General features: G+C 37.7%; 2 protein-coding genes across 3 annotated transcripts in view; both read left to right on the plus strand.

The window, feature by feature from the left end:
- The first annotated feature begins 268 nt into the window (after positions 1-268).
- trappc11 (trafficking protein particle complex subunit 11) lies at positions 269-17,801 on the plus strand. Of its 2 annotated transcripts, none has more exons than XM_082176860.1 (30): positions 269-412; positions 842-1,053; positions 1,628-1,797; positions 2,377-2,468; positions 2,556-2,670; positions 3,210-3,309; positions 3,867-3,940; positions 4,792-4,888; positions 5,740-5,873; positions 6,723-6,870; positions 6,952-7,045; positions 7,717-7,796; positions 8,062-8,140; positions 8,255-8,309; positions 8,399-8,544; positions 8,627-8,688; positions 8,846-8,978; positions 9,452-9,582; positions 9,660-9,815; positions 9,906-10,093; positions 11,039-11,187; positions 11,400-11,521; positions 11,619-11,738; positions 11,920-11,985; positions 13,338-13,494; positions 13,651-13,762; positions 14,024-14,115; positions 14,268-14,401; positions 16,085-16,252; positions 17,404-17,801. In XM_082176860.1, exons 2-30 carry the CDS (start codon positions 850-852, stop codon positions 17,443-17,445), a joined length of 3,420 nt encoding a protein of 1,139 aa, XP_082032986.1. In that variant the 5' UTR covers positions 269-412; positions 842-849; the 3' UTR covers positions 17,446-17,801. The 2 variants fall into 2 exon arrangements, with proteins under 2 accessions (XP_082032986.1, XP_082032987.1); XM_082176861.1 differs by having other exon boundaries at positions 2,398-2,468.
- Positions 17,802-21,741: 3,940 nt separating this feature from the next.
- The window catches only part of stox2b (storkhead box 2b), a 74,264-nt gene continuing 71,761 nt past the window's right edge, over positions 21,742-24,244 (plus strand). Inside the window, exon 1 of the mRNA XM_082176918.1 lies at positions 21,742-22,624. Within this exon, the coding sequence (XP_082033044.1) occupies positions 22,297-22,624 (328 nt within the window). The 5' untranslated portion in view covers positions 21,742-22,296. The remainder of the gene's footprint in view (positions 22,625-24,244) is intronic.

Consider the following 24,244-nt stretch of genomic DNA (forward strand, 5'->3'; position numbering starts at 1 on the left):
AAACGTCACTGCATTCCCTCCGATGAACACCAGGGGGCGCTATAGATTATCTCAGCGGAAAAAAATAGCGGAACGATAAAACACTAGGGGACAGCTCAAGAAAACAATTTCATTTATTATTTTTCCATTGCATTCATACACAAATATTTTGGGTTGATTTGAAGCATTTAATTAGAAAAAAATTGGACATGGTATGTATGCAATTTTCTCATAACTGTTATAGAGCCAGTGAAGTGCAGGTGGCGCCAAAGAGACGCGACTTCTGGAAACCGACGCAAAAACCCGCAGAGAAAGAAGAAGAAGCAGTCATATGTTATGATGATGAAGGTGGGGTTTGAATTATAAGCAAGAGCTGAACATTAATGTAGGCCAGCCTGCTAAAAACCGTGCAAAACACTACTTGAACCTAAAGGTAAATACATTCCAGCTCATAGACTAATGTTTGCTCGTTATAAGTGACAGCGCTAGGCATATTAATACTGTTTAACTGGCTGTTACTGAGTGTTAGCTTTAGCATTCACAGAATAGCATCAGCTGTCACGGGTGACAACTGAAGGAATCAGATGCTTTGCGGTTTATCCTTTGACCGTTTGCAGCCAAATTGCAGACTTCTCAACTATGTAACGTTACGCATGTTTCGGTGTGTCATTAAGCTACTGTCTTCATATTCCGAGTTTTCTGTTGTTTAAGTCACTATCTGCAGGATCCTTGATCATAAACAATGTTCCATATTCCATAAACCACGGTCATTTATCTCTTTGTGTTCAGTTGATTGTCATCTAGAAGTCCGTGCTGTTCTGTGTGTATTGACTTGATCTGTGTTGATTTGTTTGCTGGTCAGGCGGTATCATGAGTCCAGCGCAATGGGATCTTCCTCCAGAGCTGTGCTGCAGGCCCATGGCCTTTGTGGCTCTGACAGGCCTGGATGTGGTTTATAATGCCATCCACAGAGCCATATGGGATGCTTTCTGTGCCAACCGGCGGGCAGACAGAGTACCTATCTCTTTCAAAGTTCTGGCAGGAGACCATGAGTATCCAAAGTGCAGAACCAAGGTGAGACAAAAGAGCTATGAAACCTAAAGATTTTTTTAGAAATGTCTAATGCCAGGGACACATTGTATGATTTTGGGCTGTCCCAGATGAAAGATTACCAATCGTGGTGATCTCTGTGGTCGTGGCTCCTAAACGGTGGTCCTACGTCGTACAGTGAGAGATGTTCAAAGACGGCTTGCGACCAAAGATAGCCTGCGATTGTTTTCTGACAGTGTCATAAATCTAGCATGATCATCTCTCAGTGTGTTTGCTGCTGTCTACTGACTAGCCAATAAAAAAAATCAACATGAAATGGCGCTAAAACGTAAAACTACTTACCTCGAACTCCAGTTGCAAAATGTACATGCCTATCTAACCTTTTTTTCAGTGCACAATGCACATAAAAACCACAATTGCCAAAGTATAATTTTTTATTCTTCTATAGCCTACTAACTTGTGCCGTAGCGGCTAGCCTACGATTCAATAGGTGTCATCATCAAACAGTCTACATACATGTCGTACCCAAGTTTATTACTTGGAAAACAAATTAATTTAACTCGTGCCACTTGGCTTTTGTGTTCTCTTTTCTTGTCAGAGAACATCGTATGAGTGGTACATCCCTAAAGGGATTCTGAAGACGGGTTGGATGAACAAACATCTCAACTTGGTGCCTGCGCTGGTCGTGCTGTTTTATGAGCTGGACTGGGATGATCCGCAATGGAAGGAAAAGCAGTCAGAATGCGCAACCAAAGTGGAAATTGTCAGGTAAAGTTTTATAAACGAGTCATGATTGTCAACTAGTCATCTAACAAACAGCTTCCCCGTTCTAAAATGGGTAGGGGGGAGGGGGAGGGTCGCTACCAAGGCTGCATTTATTTGATTAAAAATACAATTTATTCCTGTGATGTAAAGTGGAATTTTCAGCACCATTACTCCAGTCTTCAGTGTCACATGATCCTTTAAAAATCATTCTAATATGCAAATTTGCTGCTCAAGAAACATTTATTATTATCATCAATATCAAAAACAGTTGCTTAATATTTTTGTGGTAACTGTGATTTATTTTATTATTTTTTAGCATTTGTTTGAATTGGAAATCATTTGTAACATTATAAATGTCTTTACTGTCATTTTTGATCAATTTAATGCATCCTTTCTGAATAAAAGTATTAATTTCTTTTAAAAAAAGTTTTAATTAGTAGTGTAAATCTGGATACATGGGTGCAAAAACGTTTGTTAATGGTTGGTGAAAAATCAATTGAACTCCGAATTTGAAACAAAATAGAGATTTTGGACAAATCCAAACAGTTTTTTTTTAATTGTTGTTTGTTGATGTCGGATCAGAGACATATTTTTTTCTCACAGGACAAGTTTACAGGGAAGAAACACGAAGGTTGCTGTTGTTTTGATTCAGAAGAAAACTCCTCTCCCACCAGGTATCACAAATCTAAAATCTGTGTTTCAGGGACTTCAATCTGTGTCTTGGCTAGTTGTTAATGGGTAAAGATGTGGTTGTGTCTCAGGTGAAGATCTGGTGGCGTCTGAGAGGGCTTCTTCTCTATGTGGTGCCTGTGACCTGTCTGGGAAGTCCCTGTTTGTCCTGCCCCATACTGACCACCTGGTGGGGTACATCATTAGGTTAGTCTCGCACCTGTTTACACCTGGTATTTAGGTCAATAGGCGGAGAGTAGGTGGTCCTTTGTGGCTGTTCGAACACATTCGACCACATGAGCGTCTACACTACAAAAGCAATCCAGTCTAATGTTTTTTCGACTACCTCTGGAAGTGTCGAAAGTGGACAAGCTCAAAACGTTTTAGACCCCATTTACACCTTTATTTAGATTCGTCCACTTGTGATCCGATTGACCAAAACGCATCTTTGCTAAGTACTCATTAGCATACAACAATAAGATGTTTTATGAATAATATGTTAATTATAATATAAATATAAAAGTAATTTTAGTCTACAAAAAACATCAATATAAGGTCCTTTTTATTTACTTTTGTGTTATGGTTATAAAGGTATTTAAAAGTTCACTAAATCACTGAATTAAAAAAAATCTAAAAACTGTATATACTGCCTCAATCGCAGCCCAGAATACATGACACAAAGTGACTGAAGTGATTGACAGACATTTTTCATTCATATTTAATTTGGTGTATTTATCTGCCTGCAGGTTGGAGAATGCATTCTACGAACATGCTCAGACCTACTATTATAATGAGATCAGGAGAGTGAAATCTCACAAGGAGTTCCTCAACAAAACTACACACCAGGTAACTAGGAGGCCATTCTAGAACTCCAAAATTAAACACCTGAATTCATTCTAAATGACTTTTAACCTTTGTGCATGCTTTGTGTATGTGAAGTTCATAACACTCAAATAGAGGCATTACAACCAATACGAAAGCGAAATCTTTTGAATGCATAGCCTACATAAAGAATAGGACATGCAGATGATCTCATGCAAAATAAGTACTCCACAATTATTATTTGGTCACACTTTAATTTAGGGTCCAACTCTCACTAATAACTACGACTTTTGCCTCAATAAACTCTTAATTACTGCTTATTAATAGTAAGTAAGGTATTGGGTAGGATTAAGGGATGTCGAATATGGTCATGCAGAATAAAGCATTAATATGTGCTTTATAAGTACTAATAAACAGCCAATATCCTAGTAATATGCATGCTAATAAGCAACTAGTTAATAGTGAGAATTGGACCCTAAATTATAAGTGTAACCATTAATTTTATTATGGTTCTTGATTTGTTAGTCATCTGTTGAGTGTGAACAACTTCTGCAAAAACCCTTGAATGCTTTGAATTCTAGTTGCTGTTTGTCAGGCACCAGTTTAAGATGGGCTTCTTTAGTGAACTAAAACAGGACACTCAGAACGCCCTCAAGTAAGTGCTGTTAACAGGAGTTTTTACATTGCTATTTTTACATTACATTTTATTTCCCTGCATTACGGTTTGAAAGCCTTTTTAACATGGAATGAATTTAACGCATTATGAAGAAAAAGCTGTGAGGGATAAACTTACTGGCTGCATCCGAAATCGCATACTTCCCCACTATATAGACAAAAGTGACAACTTTTGTGACTACATGTGACAAAAGAAGTATGTCTGGATTTACAGTACTCATAAAGGACTAGGCAAAAAGTACCCTGATGACTTACTACTTCCAGCGAGATTCTGAAGTGTGCAAATGATGGACACTTTACTATCCCTTGAGGCCACAGGAGAGGATTTATGAATGGAAGTGAAGCGATGTAACTGATGCTGGTCGGTCACATGTTAATGACAGCATGGCAAATGTAGTGTGCCCAGATCACAGTCGTATTACACACATTCATACTGTATAGAACGTACGTTTAGTAATTACTTATTCAAAATAAGTACCTGCACAAGAGAGTATGCGATTTTGGATGCAGCCACAGTCTTTACAATGAAACGCACTCTATAAAAGCCCCAGATCACATAATTTCACAAATGGCAAAACTGTTTAATGTAGTTTTTGTCTTCTGATGTTTTTTTCCTAAATACGTTTCTTCAGCTGAACATTTTTTCAGCTGATCTGTATGTTAAACGATAGTACAATCCATTGAACATTGTATTTCTATCCCTCACAGCCTCGTTTTCATTCCTGTCAAAAAGTAAATATAGCACTACACTGACTAGGGTCTATTGCCTAAATAAATATTTAGTATTTATTCATAAGGACCCTCACACATTCTGTGTGTTCTGTCTCACAGATATTACAGGACTGCTTATGTTCTTATTCATGAACTCCGAGCTCATGAAACCAACATGCTTGAGATCAAAACCATGGCTGGATTCATCAACTACAAGGTAAACTAGATTATTAGATGTTCTGAGGAAAGTGTGAGTGGTGCTTGCATATGGTTTTAAAGGACAAGTTCGGTATTTTACACTTAAAGCCCTGTTTACAGATCGTATCTGATGAAATAGAACGGTTAAGATAAAAATTTGGACACATGCTACTGTCCCGAGAATTTTAGCTTTATTTCCCCCCCCCCACAATGGTTGTCTATGTGCACTGGAAGATTCCTTCCTAAAAACACATTCAACTTTCGTTTACAAAGACGTGAAACTCACCGAGTGGTCAGGGGTGTTCACTGATATGTTCACTCAAAAATCGCTGAAAAAGATGCATTCCAACAGGTTTTATCGTAGTTTTTGTCCAACTCCATTGACTAGTATAGGACGTGCTGTGAGACCGCAGCACCTTTACGGTATTACTCCGCCGCTTCTTCTTCTGCTTCTTCTGTGTATTCAATGAAATGCCCGTGGTTTGCTTGCAATTGGCAAAGGTGCATTATCGCCACCAACTGGGCTGGAGTGTCTATTATTCAAGCTCTCAACGGAAGAATCACGGGTGTGACGCGTTTGGCAAAATAGGTCCACAAAAGCGAAATAAACCTAAAATTCTCGGGACAGGAGCATGTGTCCAAATTTTAATCTTAACCGTTCTATTTCATCAGATACGATCTGTAAACAGGGCTTTAAGTGTAAAATACCGAACTTGTCCTTTAAGACACGGCCAGTATGAGGTGTCATCTAAACAGTTGTAAATACTGCACAGGAAACTCTGTTCATTTCCTGTTTTCATTTTCTTCTAAACAGCACTGTCACGTTCAGTTGCATTTGGTTCAGTGTCTAACAGTGGTCTTCTCTCGCAGATCTGCAGGCTTTGTTTTCAGCACAACACCCCCCTGGACGCCATCGCTCAGTTCCGCAAACACATCGACCTCTGCAAGAAGAAGATTGGAAGTGCTGAGCTGGCGTTTGAACACACCGCCTGGATGTCTAAACAGTAAGATTCAACCCTGCCATATGCATGCATTCTTATTTCATGTTCTTAGACAAAGATTTGATCTATGGTAAAGGGTTTTAGGGATTTGGGTGTAATTAGAGATCTAAAACATGTCACAGTTTGACTATGATTTGTATTGTTCTCTTTTTGATGCCTTGTGTTTCTGGTTAGTTTATGTCCTCCCCGTTGTGTAGACAGATTGAGAGGGAGTGGGAGTGAGAGGGATATCTCTGAAGCAGAACATTGTAGAGCGAGTGGGATATTTTCAATTAACCAGACATATCTCGGCACCAGAACATTGTAAAAAAGTGTGGGTGTTTTTTTTAAAGTATCACCATAGAAATCATTTAGACCATCCTTCAAAACTACACCAAATGCCTCATTGCGTAATGTGTTCATGTTCAACGTATGTTGCTCAACAAACGTAATACTGACTCGCCACATGTAGAAAAAAGGAAAAACTAAGTTTAGAAGTTTAGAATTATAAATTTTTGAAAAGCTATTCCACTTATTGCTGACCTCTTGTTTTGATTTTTTTTAATATATTGTAATCATTATGATCACAACTTGTAATAACTGCTTTAATGAGATGGTTTCTGTCTTAATGAAAACATGATGTTAGCTAACTGCATGATTTGTATAATATTAGAACTCTACATTTCTAACATATGGACATTACTTGGGACACAGTCACCTCTGATAACAAATTGCTCTAAACTGAAATGTTGACACATTCATTTTCTGTAAAGCTGCTTTGAAATATGTATTGTGAAAAATGCTGTTCAAATAAATCTAAATAGAATTTTATTCATAAATGCACACACTTGATTGTTCTTTCTCTCTCTGTAGGTTTCAGTCATTTGGTGATCTGTTCGATGAAGCTATTAAACTGGGCCTCACCGCCATCCAGACCCAGAACCCAGGGTTCTACTATCAACAGGGTGCTTATTATGCTCAGGAGCGCAAGCAGCAAGCGGGACAGCTCTGTGGTCATGAGGTACTGCTACCCACAATGCAATGCATCATTAATGTCATCTGCATTTATTTGAGTTTGTGATGCGAAATGGTTGTGTTCCAGCCAGGTGTGGGCTATCCTGCACCCGACCCATTAGAGACCCCCTCCGGAGCTCTAGACTTCTACGGACAGAGACCTTGGAGACAGGGACATCAGAGTGAGTAGTGGCTTGGGAAGCACTATCACCCTTTCTGAATCTATCTGTCTTTGGGTGAATCTTATAAAACCTGTCAAGAACATGTTGTGTTTTACCCCCAAATTATTATATATAATATTAAATTATTTTATTGTATTTGTTATTATTTAATTTGTATTATTTTCATGACTTTTAAGCATATTGACTCATTATTATCATAATGTTTATCATAATGTTAATAATAATTCTCATTACTGTAATGTAAAAAAAAAAAACTCTGCTTGCCCAATTGGGTTTTTATGTGTAATTAATAATTCAATAGCCCCAACAACAATAAAACAAGAACTAATACATTTCATTTTTAGCGCCATATTCTAGACGTGCCCATTATATTGCAAAACTTTACTGATTCGATTTTTCCTAGACTATTAAAAGTCATTATTGCATTTTCCTTAAAGACTTTATACAAAATCTAATTTTTGAAATAACTTTTTTTACCAGAAGTGTTTTTATTCATCCAAATAGTTTATGTGTGAGTCAAGTCAGCTTACGTAAAAAATAGTAATTACTTTAAAATATAGTAAAATGGCATGAGTTGTTGGTGTCATGTATAAATATGAAGCTTGGAAGTTTACTCTGTACCTAGGTGTTATGAAGTCTTATTTCTAACCCAGTGACCTTTTGACCCTCAGGCATTGACCCTCCTGACTCTGAGAAGGAGAAACAAGGCATCCTCGCTCTTCAAGTCAAAGAGAGAGATGTGCTTCACTCGGTGAGATATCTGCAATACCTGTTATTTCATGACATACATTAAGTTATATCTTCAGGTTCTTTTGTGAATTTGATTTCAGACTCATATTTTATAAGATGTGAATGTTCAGGTCAGAAAGTATTGAATTCTCAAAGTGAGTCAGTCATGAGGAGTAAGGAATTATAAGGAATGCTAAGGGCCTTTTTAGGAATTTGAACAGTTATATATTATATTTTACAGCAATATTTCTCTCCTTATGGTTGTATATATGTGTTTCTGGTGTCAGGAGCTGATCATTGCTCTCCTCAGTAATGCTGTCGCCCAGTTTAAGAAGTACAAGTGTCCACGAATGAAGAGCCATCTCAGTTAGTCCAGAAACACACTTTCAAACATTCATCAACCGGATTTTCAGTTCTTTATTTAATTGCATAGTAAAGCAAATAACATTCTTACTCTCTTTTTTCTGTCTCCTTATGAAGTGGTTCAGATGGGAGAGGAGTATTATCATGCAAAAGACTACACCAAAGCATTAAAGTGAGATAAATTCAGAATACACTCTACTCCAGTATACACAGATACAGCTCTGTATTCCTAATATGAGTTATTGTATTGTGACTCCTCAGACTGTTGGATTATGTCATGTGTGACTACCGTACTGAGCGCTGGTGGTCTCTGCTGACATCTATCCTGTGCACGGCTCTGAAGTGCTCCTACCTCATGGGTCAAGTGAAAGACTACATCACCTACTCCATGGAGCTTGTGGGCAGAGGTATATGAACACCATGTGTAGACTCTCAGCTTCACCACATTCAAAAGTGACTGTATTAACACGTGTATATGTGTGCGCTTAGCCTCTATCCTCCCTGAAGAGCAGAAGTCGAGGATTGAGAAGAATCTGATTAAAGTGCTCATGGTATGTATGGAAATATTGTTCAGAGGGCTTGGCAATATATTTGAAAAATGTTGATATGTTATGTTTTTTGTACTTGATATTCTGAAAGTCCTACTGTAGATAAATATGGTGTGTTAGTAGGGGTTATAAAGTTGATATTTTCTTTTGCGATTGCCAGAATGAAGTTCCAGAGCCTGAACCAGACTGTGACCCGGTCTCCGTGAAGGCGGCCCAGTCACTGTGGAGTGACCGCATCTCTCTGGCCGGCAATAATGAGATCACCATTGAGGTCCAGGACTATGCGCCCTTTGGTGAGCTTTGGAGCTGATCGGTCTAAATCATTGATTACAAAACCTGAAAAACTAACAGCAAGTCTCTTATCCTGCATTTATTTGATTAGAAATATAGACAGTGATATTGTGAAACATTATTACAATTTATAATAGCTCTTTTCTATTTCAATATATTTTAATTTATTCCTCTGATGGCAAAGCTGAATTATCAGCATCATTACTTCAGTCTTCAATGTCACATGATCCTGCTGATTTGCTGCTCAAGAAACATTTCTTATTATTAGTGTTGAAACAGTTGTGCTGCTTAATATTTTTGTGGAAACTGATACTGTCTTTACTGTCACTTTTGATCAATTTAATGTACTCTTGCTGAATAAAAGTATTAATTAAAAAAACTTTAGTACGATAGTGTATATGTTATTGTTTTTATGTTAGATGACATGGAACAAAATGTAATGATGTGTATGTTTATGTTCATGTCCTCCTCTCAGTTCAGTGCAAAGCCAAGTTCCTGTCCCCTAGTTTCCACATAGATGAGCCTGTCCAGCTACACGTCTATGTGAGAGCCGACTGCCCACATCCTGTGCGCTTCTCAAAGCTGTGTGTCAGCCTCAGCAACCAGGTACAGCACACCTAACACTGACACACATCACTCCCTGACATTTGGCTTTTTTCTTAATGGCGACATTTGAATTGCAGGAATATAACCAGTACTGTTTGCTGGAGGACGCCTCTAAAGGTAAGGATATTCTAGAATCTTCCAGCCAGGAGAACATGTGTCTCGTCCCCGGCAAAACTCGCAAATACTGCTTCAAATTTGTAGCCAAAACGGAAGATGTCGGAAAGAAGGTTGAGGTAAAATATACATTTTCATTGACTTAATTTCAACAGATCTAATGGTGCCACGGCTTGTACATAGTGTTTTGTTTTATTTTTGTCTTTCAGATCACGAGTGTGGGACTCATGTTAGGCAGAGAGACCGGCCGCTACGTTTATCTGACCTGGCGGGGCGGCTGGGGGGATGCAGCCTCTTCCCATGAGACTTTGCTGGCGTCCCGCTGCTTTAAGAAGAGGACACGCTTCCCAGAGCAACAGGTGGATTGGGACACAGTGTCTATACAGTCCAGCACTATGTAAGTTGGAAAAAAAATATTAGGAAATATAGATTGTCACTGTCAGTCAGTACAGAAAAATATTGGTGTAGTTAATTTTCTTTCATTATTAAAATCGCCATGAATCAGAAGCAACAGATCTTTTCTTACATCCGATCGTAACAGATTATTATTAAAAAAATGTAAGGAGGGTCTTGGTTCTATTCATCTGTTTTTCATTGGGTGGAGGCAAATGCGAGCTTGCAGTCGATTGTAGGAAAGTGGCAGGTTTTAAAAGGATTAAATGATTGGAGAAGTTCTTCATGTGTCACCAGAGAGAGAAGTCTGTCGTTTCAACAAAAGATATGTTGACAAAAATTATGATATGTTTTGATTAAAGGGTTAGTTCACCCAAAAATGAAAGAAGTGTCATCAGTTACTCACCCTCATGTCATTCCAACCCCCCACGTCTTTTGTTCATCTTCAAAACACAAATGAAGATGTTTTAAATAAAATCTAAGAGATTTCTGTTCCTCCATTGACAGTCTACGCAACTACAACTTATATGAATATGAATTGCTCAAATCATATGGACTAGTTTATGAATTTTTTGAAGTGTCAAAGTGGTAGTTGCGTAGCGGTCTATGGATGGACAGAATTCTCTCAGATTAAAAAAAAAATCTTCATTTGTGTTTCGAAGATGAACGAAAGGGTTTGGAACAACATGAGGGTGAGGAAATGATGACAGAATTAGCATTTTTGGCTGAACCATCCTTTTAAGAATTATGTCAAAACATTTAAATAAATAAACATGAATGGATAAGATCAAAAACATGCATTTAGAAAATAGAACTTTAAATGCATGCTACTGAATAACTTTAAAGTCAAGTTACTTTCTTAATTCACATTCCTAAAGGTGCCTCTTTTGGATACAGTTTTACATTTATAAACATTAAATTATGTTTTTTTTATCATCATGCCCTGTAGGATCATCTCCAGAGTGCCCAAAATCTCTGTACAGCTGACTCATGAGCCTCCAACACTGACCAATGAGATGTACTGTATCACTGTTACCATCCAATCAGAAGAGGACACTGTGGCCAAAGACCTCAAACTTACTGCAGGCCTCAAACCAGGTACTCATGAAAATCTTTAAAAAAATTACTAAATGTTTCTTACACAAAAGTACCAACAGATCTTTTCTTCCGTGTTTTGACATTGTCAGAGTGAAACGAAAAAAAAATGGGGGAAAATATTGCAAAAACGCGTGCTGTGGGAAGATCTTGAGTGCGAAATCGAATTGTAATGCATTTGTGTGTGTATTGTATATTTCTATTGTTTCATTTAGGTCAGGATGCCAATCTCACACAGTCGACCCAAATCACACTAAACGGCTCTGAGGTGTGTGATGATTCTCATCCTGCCCTGCTTCCTGATATTCCCCTCGGAGATCTGCAACCTGGACAGAAGGTACAGCATCTTTTCACTGATTCTCACAGATTAAATTGATCATCAGCTGATCTTGACTCCTGTATGTCTATTGTGTACATGTTTTCTTGTGTGTCAGATTATGAAGCCCCTGTATATCCGTTGTGTGAGCACGGGATCCAGAATATTACTGTTTCACGTAGCCTATTCTGTGAGTGCGACAGTCGAGGGCAAGGACATCACCTGCAAGTGTCACAAAGTACGTAAAATCCGAACACCCTGTCATTCAATTGCTTGTTGAATGCTGAGAAATAGTTTTGTGATTATCATGTCAGAGCCAAACATAGACTTCACCCATAACCCTGTTTGCTTGTGGTATAATCTTATCACCGGTATTCAGTTTCACTCACAGAGTTGTATTGTTTGTTCTTCAACTGTAGGATGAAACTGTTACTGTAGAAACGGTTGTTCCCTTTGAAGTGGCCATGAAGTTTGTTTCCAGTAAGGTAAGAGTTGCCCTACCTGTTCACTTAGATGGTACATTAAGATTTGAGTAATGAAACTTGTCATCATTTACTCTCCCTAATGTTGTTCCAAACCCAAATGCATTTTTTCTTCTTCCATGGAACACAAAAGGAAATGTTCAGCTGCTATTTTTCTATACTGCAGAAGTGAATAGGGGTATCAGTCAAGCTCCAGAAATGACAAAAAGCATAAAAGTAGCCCATACGACTCGTACGCTGTATTCCTTGAAGTCATACGATAGCTATGTGTGATGAGCAGACCGTGAACTTCCCCTACACTGCAAAAAAATGGTTTTCTAACGAAGTTTGTCTTACAAATATCTAAACATTCTCAAATCAAGATGCTTTTATCCTTTTGCATAATCCTTTATTCCATCATTTTTGGAGCTCATATGGGTTTGGAATGACATGAAGATGAATAGAGTGCAACAGTCGGCTTCCGGTAGTAAAACTATATAAAAATTTTCCATAGAGAAATCAGAGAGTCAAAACAAGCAAAACGTGCTAAAAGATCTCTTTAGCAAAGATCTTGACCAAAAACTGATGTACCTCTTGATGGAAATTACATCACAACTCTTATTTCCATCAATAGGTGCGTCAGTTTTTGGTCAAGATCTTGTATTGACAATGCAAGAGTCCAGTGTAAATCACTCCGCCCAAGTAGCAGTGCTTCGCCTTCTGAGAATATAGTTCCCAGTATGTATACGGTTAGAAGATGGCTGTGTCTCATGATGTGACCTTGTTATTTGTACACACTGTGACTATACACATCACAACATGTAAATAGGAAAATGTTGGCATTATTTTGTCACTTATTGGGAGCAGTAGACTAGATGGAGCCGTTTACCTCCAGTATTTGTGCTAAGCTAGGCTAGCGGTGGGTGCGTCAGACAGAGTAACGGTACGCACGGAGATGAGAAGGGTATGTATGGACTTATCTAACTCTGGGGGATACGGTGAATAAGCTAAAGTCCCCAAAAGTCGGCGTGTTCCTTTTAAAGCTGTTAAGTACACAGTCTTGTACCTTTTGTCTATTTGTCTGCTTTTCAGATACTTCTTTGCTTCAAATCAAAGTTTGTAATGTTATGATTCACCATGTAGCTGGTTGGTTTGGTTCATGGCTTATAACGCTTTAAAGTTGACTTTTTTGAAATCCTAATGGGAGAAATGAATGGAGAAAATACTTCCGGAACCAACGCAGCTGAAAAAGTGGGCGGCACTGTTGCTCTTTATAGATGACAGCATTCTTTATTTTTATGTGAACTGTCCATTTAAATGTTGACAGTTTTAAGCATGTATTTTATAAGGTTGGTAATCTGTTTTATGTGTGTCAGTTTGAGCATTTGGAGCGTGTGTATGTGGACATCCCGTTCTTGCTGATGATGGATATTTTGAGTGCGTCTCCATGGCCGATCGAGCTGGTGAACAGTGAAGTACAGCTGGCCTCCAGTATGACTGCCATCGATCAGCCCCTGAGTCAAGTAGAAGGAGGTGGGAGAGCATTATTTCTGAAGGTTATATTTTAATAAATGTGTTCGTTTTGTCGACTTTAGTTATTTGTTCGTGCAGACAGTATTTAAGGAACTCCTGTTCGCTGTTAGTACTGTAAATATACTCACTGATGCGATTCATTTCTGTGGTGTCCAGTCACTCTGCAGACCAGTGAGTGTGCCAGTGAGTGTTTCCTGCTCAAATGTCCTCCTGTTCAGAACGGCACCAGCACTGTCGCCTCTGGACACTACATCATCTCCTGGAAGAGGTGATGCCGCTCTTGTATTCTCACATTTACCCAGAATGTTCCTGCATATTTTACTGAAAGTGATGACTTTCCTTTTTTTCATGCCATGTAAATAGTTACATGAAATGAAAGTGAGAAACGATGCCTTGGCAACTAACTGAATTAAAATAAGTTTAAGTTTTTTATATTTCAGGAAATTTTATTTTATTTCAAGTAACGAAAATGTATATGTTTATTTGATGAATGCTAATTTCCTGCATGAACTTTTTTTTTTTAATCCAGAAAATCAGCATCAGCTGAGACATCAGTGGTGAGAACGATCATTATTCTGCCACATGTGATGGTAGAGAATATTCCTCTGTACGTCCATGCAGGTCAGTCTAACAAAAACTTTAAATGTAAGTTTTTATAGTAAATGTAGTTTAGTAATATAGATTGACTCATCTGAGACTGTTTTGTTTACTTTCTCAGTTTTATTTTCTGTTTTGTTGCTTATAAATTCATTCTGCTCGTCCTCTTTTTGTAGAGCTGCCATCCTTTGGTTGCGTGCGCGAGTCTTTGCCTGTCCGGTACCATCTGGAGAATCGGACCGGGCTGGTTCAGGATATAGAGATTAGCGTGGAGCCCAGCGATGCATTTATGTTTAGTGGACTCAAACAGGTCAGAGAAGAAGTTGGCTTCATAGGTCCTTCACAACACATACATTTTATTTGATGAATAGTATTGTGATTTTGCGATTTGATGTCTATTAATGGTCAAATGGCATGCAAGTGAACAGATAAAATATGTAATCTCCTTTTAGTGTTCATTTCATATAAAACTTGTCTCATATTGCAACTGCTGAGACATCTAGACACAAAGAACAAAGACTGTACTGCAGATGGAAATAGTTAATTCTAAGGGTGTTCACATTTGGGTTCACTCTCTCTTTACATGAACCAACTAACACCAAGTTACAATACAAATATTTATGTTTTAATTGTTCACTTTCAAATGTTCAAACTCAAGCTTTTAAAATATCAAATCCTTTTTGGTAAAATATTGGTGAAAGGCTCTAAACCTCTGTCCACATAAACGCTGGAAATAATGTAAATGTAAAGAAAGTGAACCTAGCACACATTGCGTCTCCAAATGCTAGATTCTATATATTTCTGTAATTAAATCACAACCTTTGATAACATACAGTATATTGCTATTTTGGTCTTATTTTGATTAATTTAATAACTTATTTTGAATTTACAATCAATCTGTTCATCAAACCCCTGTTTACACCTGGTATTAAGATGCATTTTGGTCGATCGGATCACAAGTAGACGAGAGAGACATATTTCCGTTTACTCTTCTGTCCACTTTCAACCACTTCTGTCCTGATTTCTTCGAGGAGAAGGTCTATGGGCAGGGAAAATGTATGTTTGTTTGTTTTTTCAGATCTTTCGATCTAATGGACAAAATAAGCTTTGCGCAATTTACATATGAACACGACCGGAGACGACAGAAAAACGTAGAGCATCAGCTTTCGTTTCTGCTCTGACAGCCGCAAGACACACGTGTGTGTTAGAAATCAGGAATGAACATTGGAAGATCAGGAATGAACATTGAAAGAACATTGTGCATGGTTTGTTTTTCATCTTCAAACCAAACTTGGGTCTTCAGTCGACAAAGTCAACAAATCCTGTCTGGCTAGAGCTCTTCCCATAATGTTCACGTGTTAGGTCAGTAGACGGAGAGTAGGCGTCTTTTGTGACTGTTCAAACACATTCGACCACATGGGTGTTTGCAATCCGGTCGAATGCGTTTTCGACTACATCTGGAAGAGTTTGAAAGTGGGCAAGCTGAAAACTTGTAGACCCCATTTACGCCAGTATTTAGAGTTGTCCACTTGTGATCCGATCGACCAAAACGCATCTTAATACCAGGTGTAAACAGGGCTAAATTAAAATAAGAAATGTTTCCTTGGTATCTAGCTGAAATAAGTTTCCTAGGCATGTTATTTTATTTCAGTTAACGTTTATTTTATTTCAAGTAATGAAAATGTGTTTTTTTTTATGGTTTTAGTTTTAGTTTTAGTTTTGGTTTAACTAATAACGCTGATCCAGAGTAAATTCACTCACACTTAGTCCAAGGGTGTCCGAAAGCTATACAGAGAGTTAAGCAAAATCCTCATAGAAAGGTAACCCAACAAGAAGCAAATGAAATAAAATGATAAATAAAAAATAAAAATGTAATGTTGTTGGTTATCAACAAATCAATGTTATCTTTCCCACAGCCCTTAAAAAAGTAGCTGTTCCTATTGCCACCACACTCACTTACTCAGGAGGTCTTTCTCATTCTGTGTCTGTGCAGGTGCGGATGAGGATTCTGCCGGGTGGAGAACAGGAGATGTTGTATAATTTCTATCCTCTGATGGCGGGATATCAAGTCCTCCCTCAGCTCAACATCAACCTGATGCGCTTTCCAAACATCTCCAGTCAACTCCTGCGCCGGTTTCTGCCTTCACGCATCTTTGTCAAGGTATACTCGCATATGAATCTGGATGTAAGATAATGTTGTGTACCATTCAATTAATTATGAATCATAATACATACAATATATGGGTTATTTCCAGAAAATGCTATAAATTAAATCGTTTTTAATAAATGAGTTATCAATCATATGCTTCATTATATTTACTAAATTAACTTTCATTTTGTAGAGTTATTATATTATATTAATTACATTATATTATATGAATTATATTATTTAAAATATTTACTAAATTAACTTTCATTTTGTAGAGTTATTATATTATATTAATTACATTATAGTATATGAATTATATTATTTAAAATATTTAATAAATTAACTTTCATTTTATAGAATGCCCGTATTAAATTATATTATTATTATTATTATTCAAAATATTTAATAATTTAACTTTCATTTGGAGAATGCTCACGATGTATTATTCAAAATATTTAATAAACTAAAATTATCTTTGAAAAATGCTCATTGTTTTATATTATATAATTCTAAATATTTAATAAATTAACTTTCATTTTGTAGAATGCTAATATTATATTATATTATTTAAACTATTTAATAAATTAACTTTCATTTTGTAGAATGCTCAATTATATTATATTTTCAAAATATTTAATAAATTAACTTTCATTTTGTAGAATGCTAATATTATATTATTTAAACTATTTAATAAATTAACTTTCATTTTGTAGAATGCTCAATTATATTATATTTTCAAAATATTTAATAAATTAACTTTCATTTTGTAGAATGCTAATATTATATTATATTATTTAAACTATTTAATAAATTAACTTTCATTTTGTAGAATGCTCTATTATATTATATCATTATTCAAAATATTTAATAAATTAACTTTCATTTTATAGAATGTTGTTTATATTGTTCAAAATGTATAAAAATGTATACATTTTAAAAAATTAAAAAATCTGCAAAACCAAATAAATTCCTCTGTTGTGAGACTGTTGAATTTCATTGCATTGCAATTCATCTTTCTGTCATTCCAATTCAAATTGTGAGCCATCCTGTGAGCCATTTCTTAAATTCTGCCCAACCCTAATGGATGAAACTAAATTTGTGGTGTTGTGAGATTGTTTCAAGAGCGTAATGGTCTCTGTCTCGTGTCTGTTCTGATTTCTCAGCCTCAGGGCCGAAACGGAGACACTTCTATAGAAGCAGCGTGAGGAAGAGAAGAGCACATCTCCCAACTCTGAAGCGTGAAGCGTCACTGTTAACGGTGCGGGATGAAGGCAGAACATTCCTTAGAGAACACGTTTACAGCTTAATGATTTGAACTTGTGAATTAAATATTAGGGATTTCAATTGATTTATTTGTTGTGTGAGACGTCTAGTTGCTTGTTAAACAAGGCTAAAATGATGCCCTGCATAAGATTTGTTTTTTAATCTAACAGATTTCATCTACAGTTCTCATGATCTCTAAAATGTTCATGAAAATGACCCTGTAACTAAAACTACGTAACTGCTAAAAAATGTTAGAAATCATTAAACTGACATAGCACTAGCTGTTGTCATAATTAAGGTGTGGAGAGTGATTAAACTTTTTTTGCTTTGATGTCAAGAAGCTGTTGGTTGTTGTGGTTTGTGTCCCTTAAGAGATGCCGTGTGATTGGCCAGAATTTTAATTTCTCAGGTCACCACACCATTTGCGTGCACTGTAGTCTATTCAAGACTTTATATATAAATATACTTTGCAGTTGTTTAAATTACACAACCCTTTTCAATAATGTAACTATTAAAATCATCATATTGTGAAATATTAAGAAAGTGTCTTCTTATAAACATAATGTTAATGTAGTAAAAATACCTAGTCCAGGAACTCCAGGATTTAAAGTCGGCATGAAACGGAAGTTGTGATAGTCTTTTCTTCCTTATTGTTACTTACAAAAGTTGGACACTGAAACTTAAACACTGGCCAATATAGCATTTGAGGTTTCAAACCTATATGTGGCCAATCTTCACTGATTTTACATTCCATCGGAAAGAGCAGACAGTTAAGATTGAATTAGCAGAGCAATAGCACAGCTGTACATAAACATATTGCAATGAATTCACACAACATGATGGGAGACATATCAGAGTACAAAAGAAGACAAACTGTTGGTACGCGTCTCGCTGGCTCATCTGACCAGGACAGAAAATCCCTGTGGTGTATCGAGAGCTATGTTATACCAACGGCATACAACCGGCACCAAGTAGGATGAACCACATCCAACAGGAGTGACTGGCGACTCAAGAGGAAGCTGAGGAAAGAGACGTAACCCGGATTGTATCCAAAAAACATAAAACCACAGCTGCCCAACTCACTGCAGAATTAAATGTGCACCTCGACTTTCCTGTTCCCAACAAAACTGTTTGTCAGGAGCTCCACGGGGTCAATATTCAAGGTCGGGCTGCTATAGCCAAACCTTTGGTCACATGTGCCAATGCCAATGTCAGTTTCATTGATGCCAGCAGTGCAGATCTTGGGCTGTGGACAATGTGAAACATGTATTATTCTCTAAAGAGTCCACCTTCACTGTCTTTCCCACATCCGAGAGAGTTACGGTGTGGAGAAGCTCAACACCCGGACTGTTGCTGCCCAGAGTGAAGCACGGGGTGGATCACTGATGGTTTGGGCTTCAATATCATGGCATTCCCTAGTAGGCCCGCTACTTGTGCTTGATGGACGTGTCACTGCCAAGGACTACCAAACCATTCTGGAGGACCATGTGCACACAATGGTTCAAACTTTGTACCCTGAAGGTGGGGCTGTGTTTAAGTAATTTGATGAACATGAAAGTGAAGTTAAACATCTCCCATGGCCTGCACAGTCACCAGATCTAAATATTTTGGAGCCACTTTGGGGTGTTTTGGAGGAGCGAGCCAGAAAATGTTTTCCTCCACTAGCATCACATTGTGATCTAGCCACTGTGAGGAAAGAGGAATGGCTCAAAATCCCTCCGGCCACTGTGAAGGACTTGTTTCTGTCATTCCCAAGACGAACTGATGCTGTATTGGCCGTAAAAGAAGGCCCTACACCATAATAATAAATTATTGGTGTCTAAAACCAGGTGTTTCAGTTTCATTATGCAAACCAAATCTAAATGAAACAGCTTCTCGAACAAGAAAAAATGTAGGGCGGGTCTTGATTTTGTCCATAAAGTATTAATTGGACGGTTGTGGTTTGCTATTGGTGGATTTCATGTGAGTGACAGGTTGTCCCGCCCTCACGCCAGTAAACACGTCATCAGAGGAGAGAAGAGATGGCATTGCAAGAGGGAGGGGAAGTTATTTTGCTTAAAGATTATGATGGCACATGAATAAAAAAATAAAAGATTATGTGCATGGATAAAAAATATTCCATTTAAAAAAAAAAAGAAAAAATAATTGTCCATTTTGATTTCATGGTGACTAATCTAAGCATTTCAGTTTTGGAGGTGAGGGGAAAGTTGATCCTGAGCAGGAATCCAGAGCACTTCTCAGATGTCAACAGAAAAAGTTTAGTTTCTGCAAGTGAACTTGGGGCATTCCCCATATGCAAGAAGTTTGTGTGCAGTTACTTCTCATCCTTATCATTTAGAATTCTAATTTTGAAGTGAAATATTCTTTTAAAATGTCAATTTACTGTGTAGGCTATAACTCACATTTAGGTAAGAAAAAAAGGACTAACCTGCTGGGTTCCTAAAAATAAACAGTTATCAGATTTCGATTTTGTTTCCTATGTGCTAATTGTCTTTGTTCTCATAAGTTCTTTTACGGCTCACAGACTTGGAAACTAACCAGGCTACGTGAGGTTACGGCTTCCTGGTTTTTCAGTCACCAAACACTCTTTGGCCTCCATTAAACATATTACCTTACACTGATGTGTGTGTGTGAGTTTGTTAAACTGGAGGAGGAAATGACTGCCTGAAAAATGTCAGCAGAAAGCCCGGATTTCTTAGAGTCTGTCTAAATCTGTTAAACCATTGTTATCAGATTCAGGAAGCATTATTGGCATGAAAATAGTTGATCAGTGCCAAATAACTAATATAAACTGTCAATGTGTCATTTAGCAAGGCCTCACATGTTTGAGATTTTGGGGATTTGATTTCTGTTTGGGTGAATGTCTCAAATACTCAACATTCTTGAAAACAATGTAAAATATCTAGTTGTATTATGGTATTGACAATTTGTAGGGAAAATGTGCTTAAATGTTGTGAAAATATGTCACCAAGAAAAAAATCTAGTTTTCATGATGGTAAATATTTGTATTATTTTATCTTATTTTTTTCTTATGTTACCTGGACATGTTTTTGTGAGTTATAATTTTTGTTACAATTTTTTTAATTTTTTATAAAACAAGATATGATTGGTCTTAGATACCAGTAATAACTGCCTACACCTTTACTATACCTTTAGGGCCATAGCTGGGGTATGTGGGGCCCTGGTGCAGGTTGTTGCTGTGAGGGGTCAGTTGAAAGTGAGGGGCCCCTAGAATCATCACCACCTTTCGCCCCGGTAGCGACGGCCCTGCTTTTACTGAAACAAAGGGAAAGTGTTATGGAGTAAGCAGGCGTGTTTGAAATCCTCCCGCAGGTTAGCAACATGCTCAACGTCTTCATTCTAAAGCATTAAATTACACATCGCCTGAGGCTATTATGAAACAGGAGAATCAAATGGCACACCAGAGACATGTTTACATGTCTGAGCATGAGTAAAATAGAAGAAACCCATCAAACTGACATCCCTACCTCTTCTAGCTGTGATAGATATCATGCGATTTAAAATAAGGTCTAAGGTCCATCAGTCTAGATGATATAATTGCTTTGAAAAGTTTGTCAGGATGTCTGGATTTTTTTCCCCAGCAATTTGTTGCAATAGAATAGTTTGTCATAGTGAGAGGGATGTAACCTCCGTTAAACTATGATGATGTAATCACTGATCTAAATAAATTACTCTATATAGATCAGTGGCTGTAATACAAATACGTTCTGAAAAAGTGCTCAAGGCCAAGGAAGTGAAAGTATAAAGTGTTTCAGAAATGAGTTCCATCAATGTTTCTAATGTTCTGTAGGTCAAACTGTTGCTAATCCAAGAGTCACCGTATATACGTGTGACATGCAGTTGCAACCAGACAGTTGATGGTAAGTAACCATTGACTTCCATCAAGTCAATGGTGGCTACCATCAACTGTTTGATTACCAACATTCTTTAAAATATCTTCTTTTGTGTTCAACAGAAGAAAGAAACTCATACAGGTTTGGATAAACATGAGGGTGAGTAAGCTGTCCTTTTACAATGCTTTCGAAACAGATTTATTAAACTCTTATTTTGTGTTTACTAAACTAAAGAAAGTCATGTAGAGAGTTCAAACGGGATTGGAACGATATGAGGGCGAGTAACTGGGAGAATAGTGATGTTTGCCTGGCATTGCGCCTGCAGTAGCTCTCCTCCCCCGTTAGAGGGCGTCGCTATCTGAGCTGCGGGAGCTTCAAGGTAATAACCTGCTTTACACACCGTAAACCACACAGGCATCGTCACGCACCGGCCTGCAGGGATCAACCGCATCTCGACGAGGGGAAAAAGATCACGAGAAATATCATTTTTGCTTTGGCGCAAATCCATTTTTCATCCATGGACGTTAAAATAATGTTTTTCTCCATCCCGCATCCCTGCTGGAAGAGGATGTCATTATTTTCACGCCGATGCCTCTGATCAAGGTGAGGAATGGATAATATGCGGCGATTTCAGCGGAGAATAACATGATCACCTGCGCATTTTACCCTTAAAATGATATCCCGCATCCACCCAGGCCTTTGTTTGGAATAATAATGGTCTTACCCTTTAAATATCACCATAATGTTCTTTTATTACAGCAATTGCATCACCTTATACAGGCAGGTCAAATGAACTAACGCGCAATCGCGCTCTTTGTCTGGTTGCGGGCGCGCGCTCAATCAGTCAATCAATCCGTCAGTCAATCAATCAATCGCCTTATTTGCGCTTCCACGCGCGTGGAATGAGTCGAGTCTAACGAAGCATCTTCGAGAGGATCAATGGAGCCTTTCCTGCAGATCGCGCCGCACTCGCTGGCCATCGTGCTGTCGCGCGTCGTGGCGGAGGACGCGCCCGGGGTGACGGAGAGCGAGGAGCCTCCGCACCATCACACCGGCTACGAGATATTCGCCGACTTCAAATCACTGAACATGAAATATTTCTGGAATAAGATGGTGGCCGATGCCATAGCCGAGACCTTTTTCCTGGGCTGGATAGATGAGCATGTTTTACTGATCCAGGGAAAGGAGGATCACCTGGAGGTGTTGAGGGAGGCTTGGATGAGGAGGTCCCTCAAACCACCGCAGGGCTTCGACATCAAATACCTCGGTAAGAATGATCTATATGGTGTATATATGATGTTTATACAACGCTAAAGACTTAAGTCTTTCTCCTGGTGAAGTACCATGGTATTACCATGCGTTTGTACATGGTACCAGTCATTATAGTGCCATTGGTTGTTGTGGACCTGTTCTATAATAATGTCATGGCATTGTTTTGCACTGTCATATGATTATCATTCAGTACCATGGTATATCAAAGTACCTTGAATTATTATCATGTTGTGCTGTTATGATATTTTTGGACATGCATCATGAATGATAGTGTCATTGTTTTTGGATGTGTGCTGGTAATTTAACGGTGTTCTTTGAAGTACATTGTAGCACAATGCAAATACCATGGTATGTGAAAATGTCAGAGTACTATGGAATTATATGTACTTTTTTTTTTTTTTTTTTTTTTGACATGTACCATTGTAGTGCTATTGTTTAAAAAAAATTATTTTCATAGTATTCATTGCTGAACCTTGGGACACCATGTAAATACCATGATATATTAATAATTTAATAGTAAAATTAGTTTTTCTATGTTGAAAGTTGTATTATAGCTGAGATCTAAACTTTTCAAGGTGGTACATCTCCAGGAATATGATTGACCACCTCTGAAACTTACCTTTTTAATGCTTTTGAGTTTGATACTGTCCTAAATTAGTGTCCTCCATTGTGTTTTTTATTTATTTAATTTTCCTAGAAAACATGATTTGCTTGTGCTTGCTTTGTTCTATGATGGGCACTTTACAAATCAATATTTTGAAGTGATTTTGTGTCCGTAACCAAAGGCTGCTGCTTATTTATACAGTCAGTCGATAACCTAATGTTTTTGTAGGAAAGTTTTCTTCTTTTAGAATGGCTTAAGGCCATAGTATCCAGTCTAAAGATCTAAAATGTAGAAGTCTTCTTAGTAGACAGGGTGTTATGAAAACACTTGGACAATTGATGCCTTCCTGCCTTCGAATACTCCTTGCAAATGCAATGTTTTTCAAGTTTCAGACACTGCCATTGTCTTCAGCTGTGAGATATTGAGGAATTTGATCACCTGTAACCTGAAACCTCCTTGTGATCTTTAAGGCAGAGGATGCATGTTGTGTTTGTTCTCCTCTTAAAGGAACAGGCCTTCCCATCAGCATCAGGGTGGTGCTATTGCATTGCATTCTGTGAGAATTATAGTCATACAGGGATTGTTCACCCAAAAATGAAAGTTCTGTTGTTTATTATTCACCCTCATGTCAAACCTGTAAGACGTTCGTTCATCTTCCCTACATTGACAGCTAGGCAACTGACACTTTGACACTTCAAAGAGTTCATAAAGAGATCGTAAAACTAATCCATGTGAATTGAGAGGTTTAGTCCAAATTTTCGAAAGCGACTCAATCGCTTTATTTGATGAACGGATTTAATTTAGGCCTTTATTCACATTTAAACATTGATCAGTGAATATAAACTGAAGCTCAACCGAATCTGCTTGACGCACAAGAACACACCTCATTGGTTCTTGCAGAAGCTCAAACGTGCTGTGTAACACGAGAATGAACCTCATTGGTTCTTGCAGAAGCTCAAACGTGCTGTGTAACACGAGAATGAACCTCATTGGTTCTTGCAGAAGCTCAAA

Source organism: Leuciscus leuciscus (genome assembly GCF_965113295.1).
Source record: "Leuciscus leuciscus genome assembly, chromosome: 8".
NCBI lineage: Eukaryota > Metazoa > Chordata > Actinopteri > Cypriniformes > Leuciscidae > Leuciscus > Leuciscus leuciscus.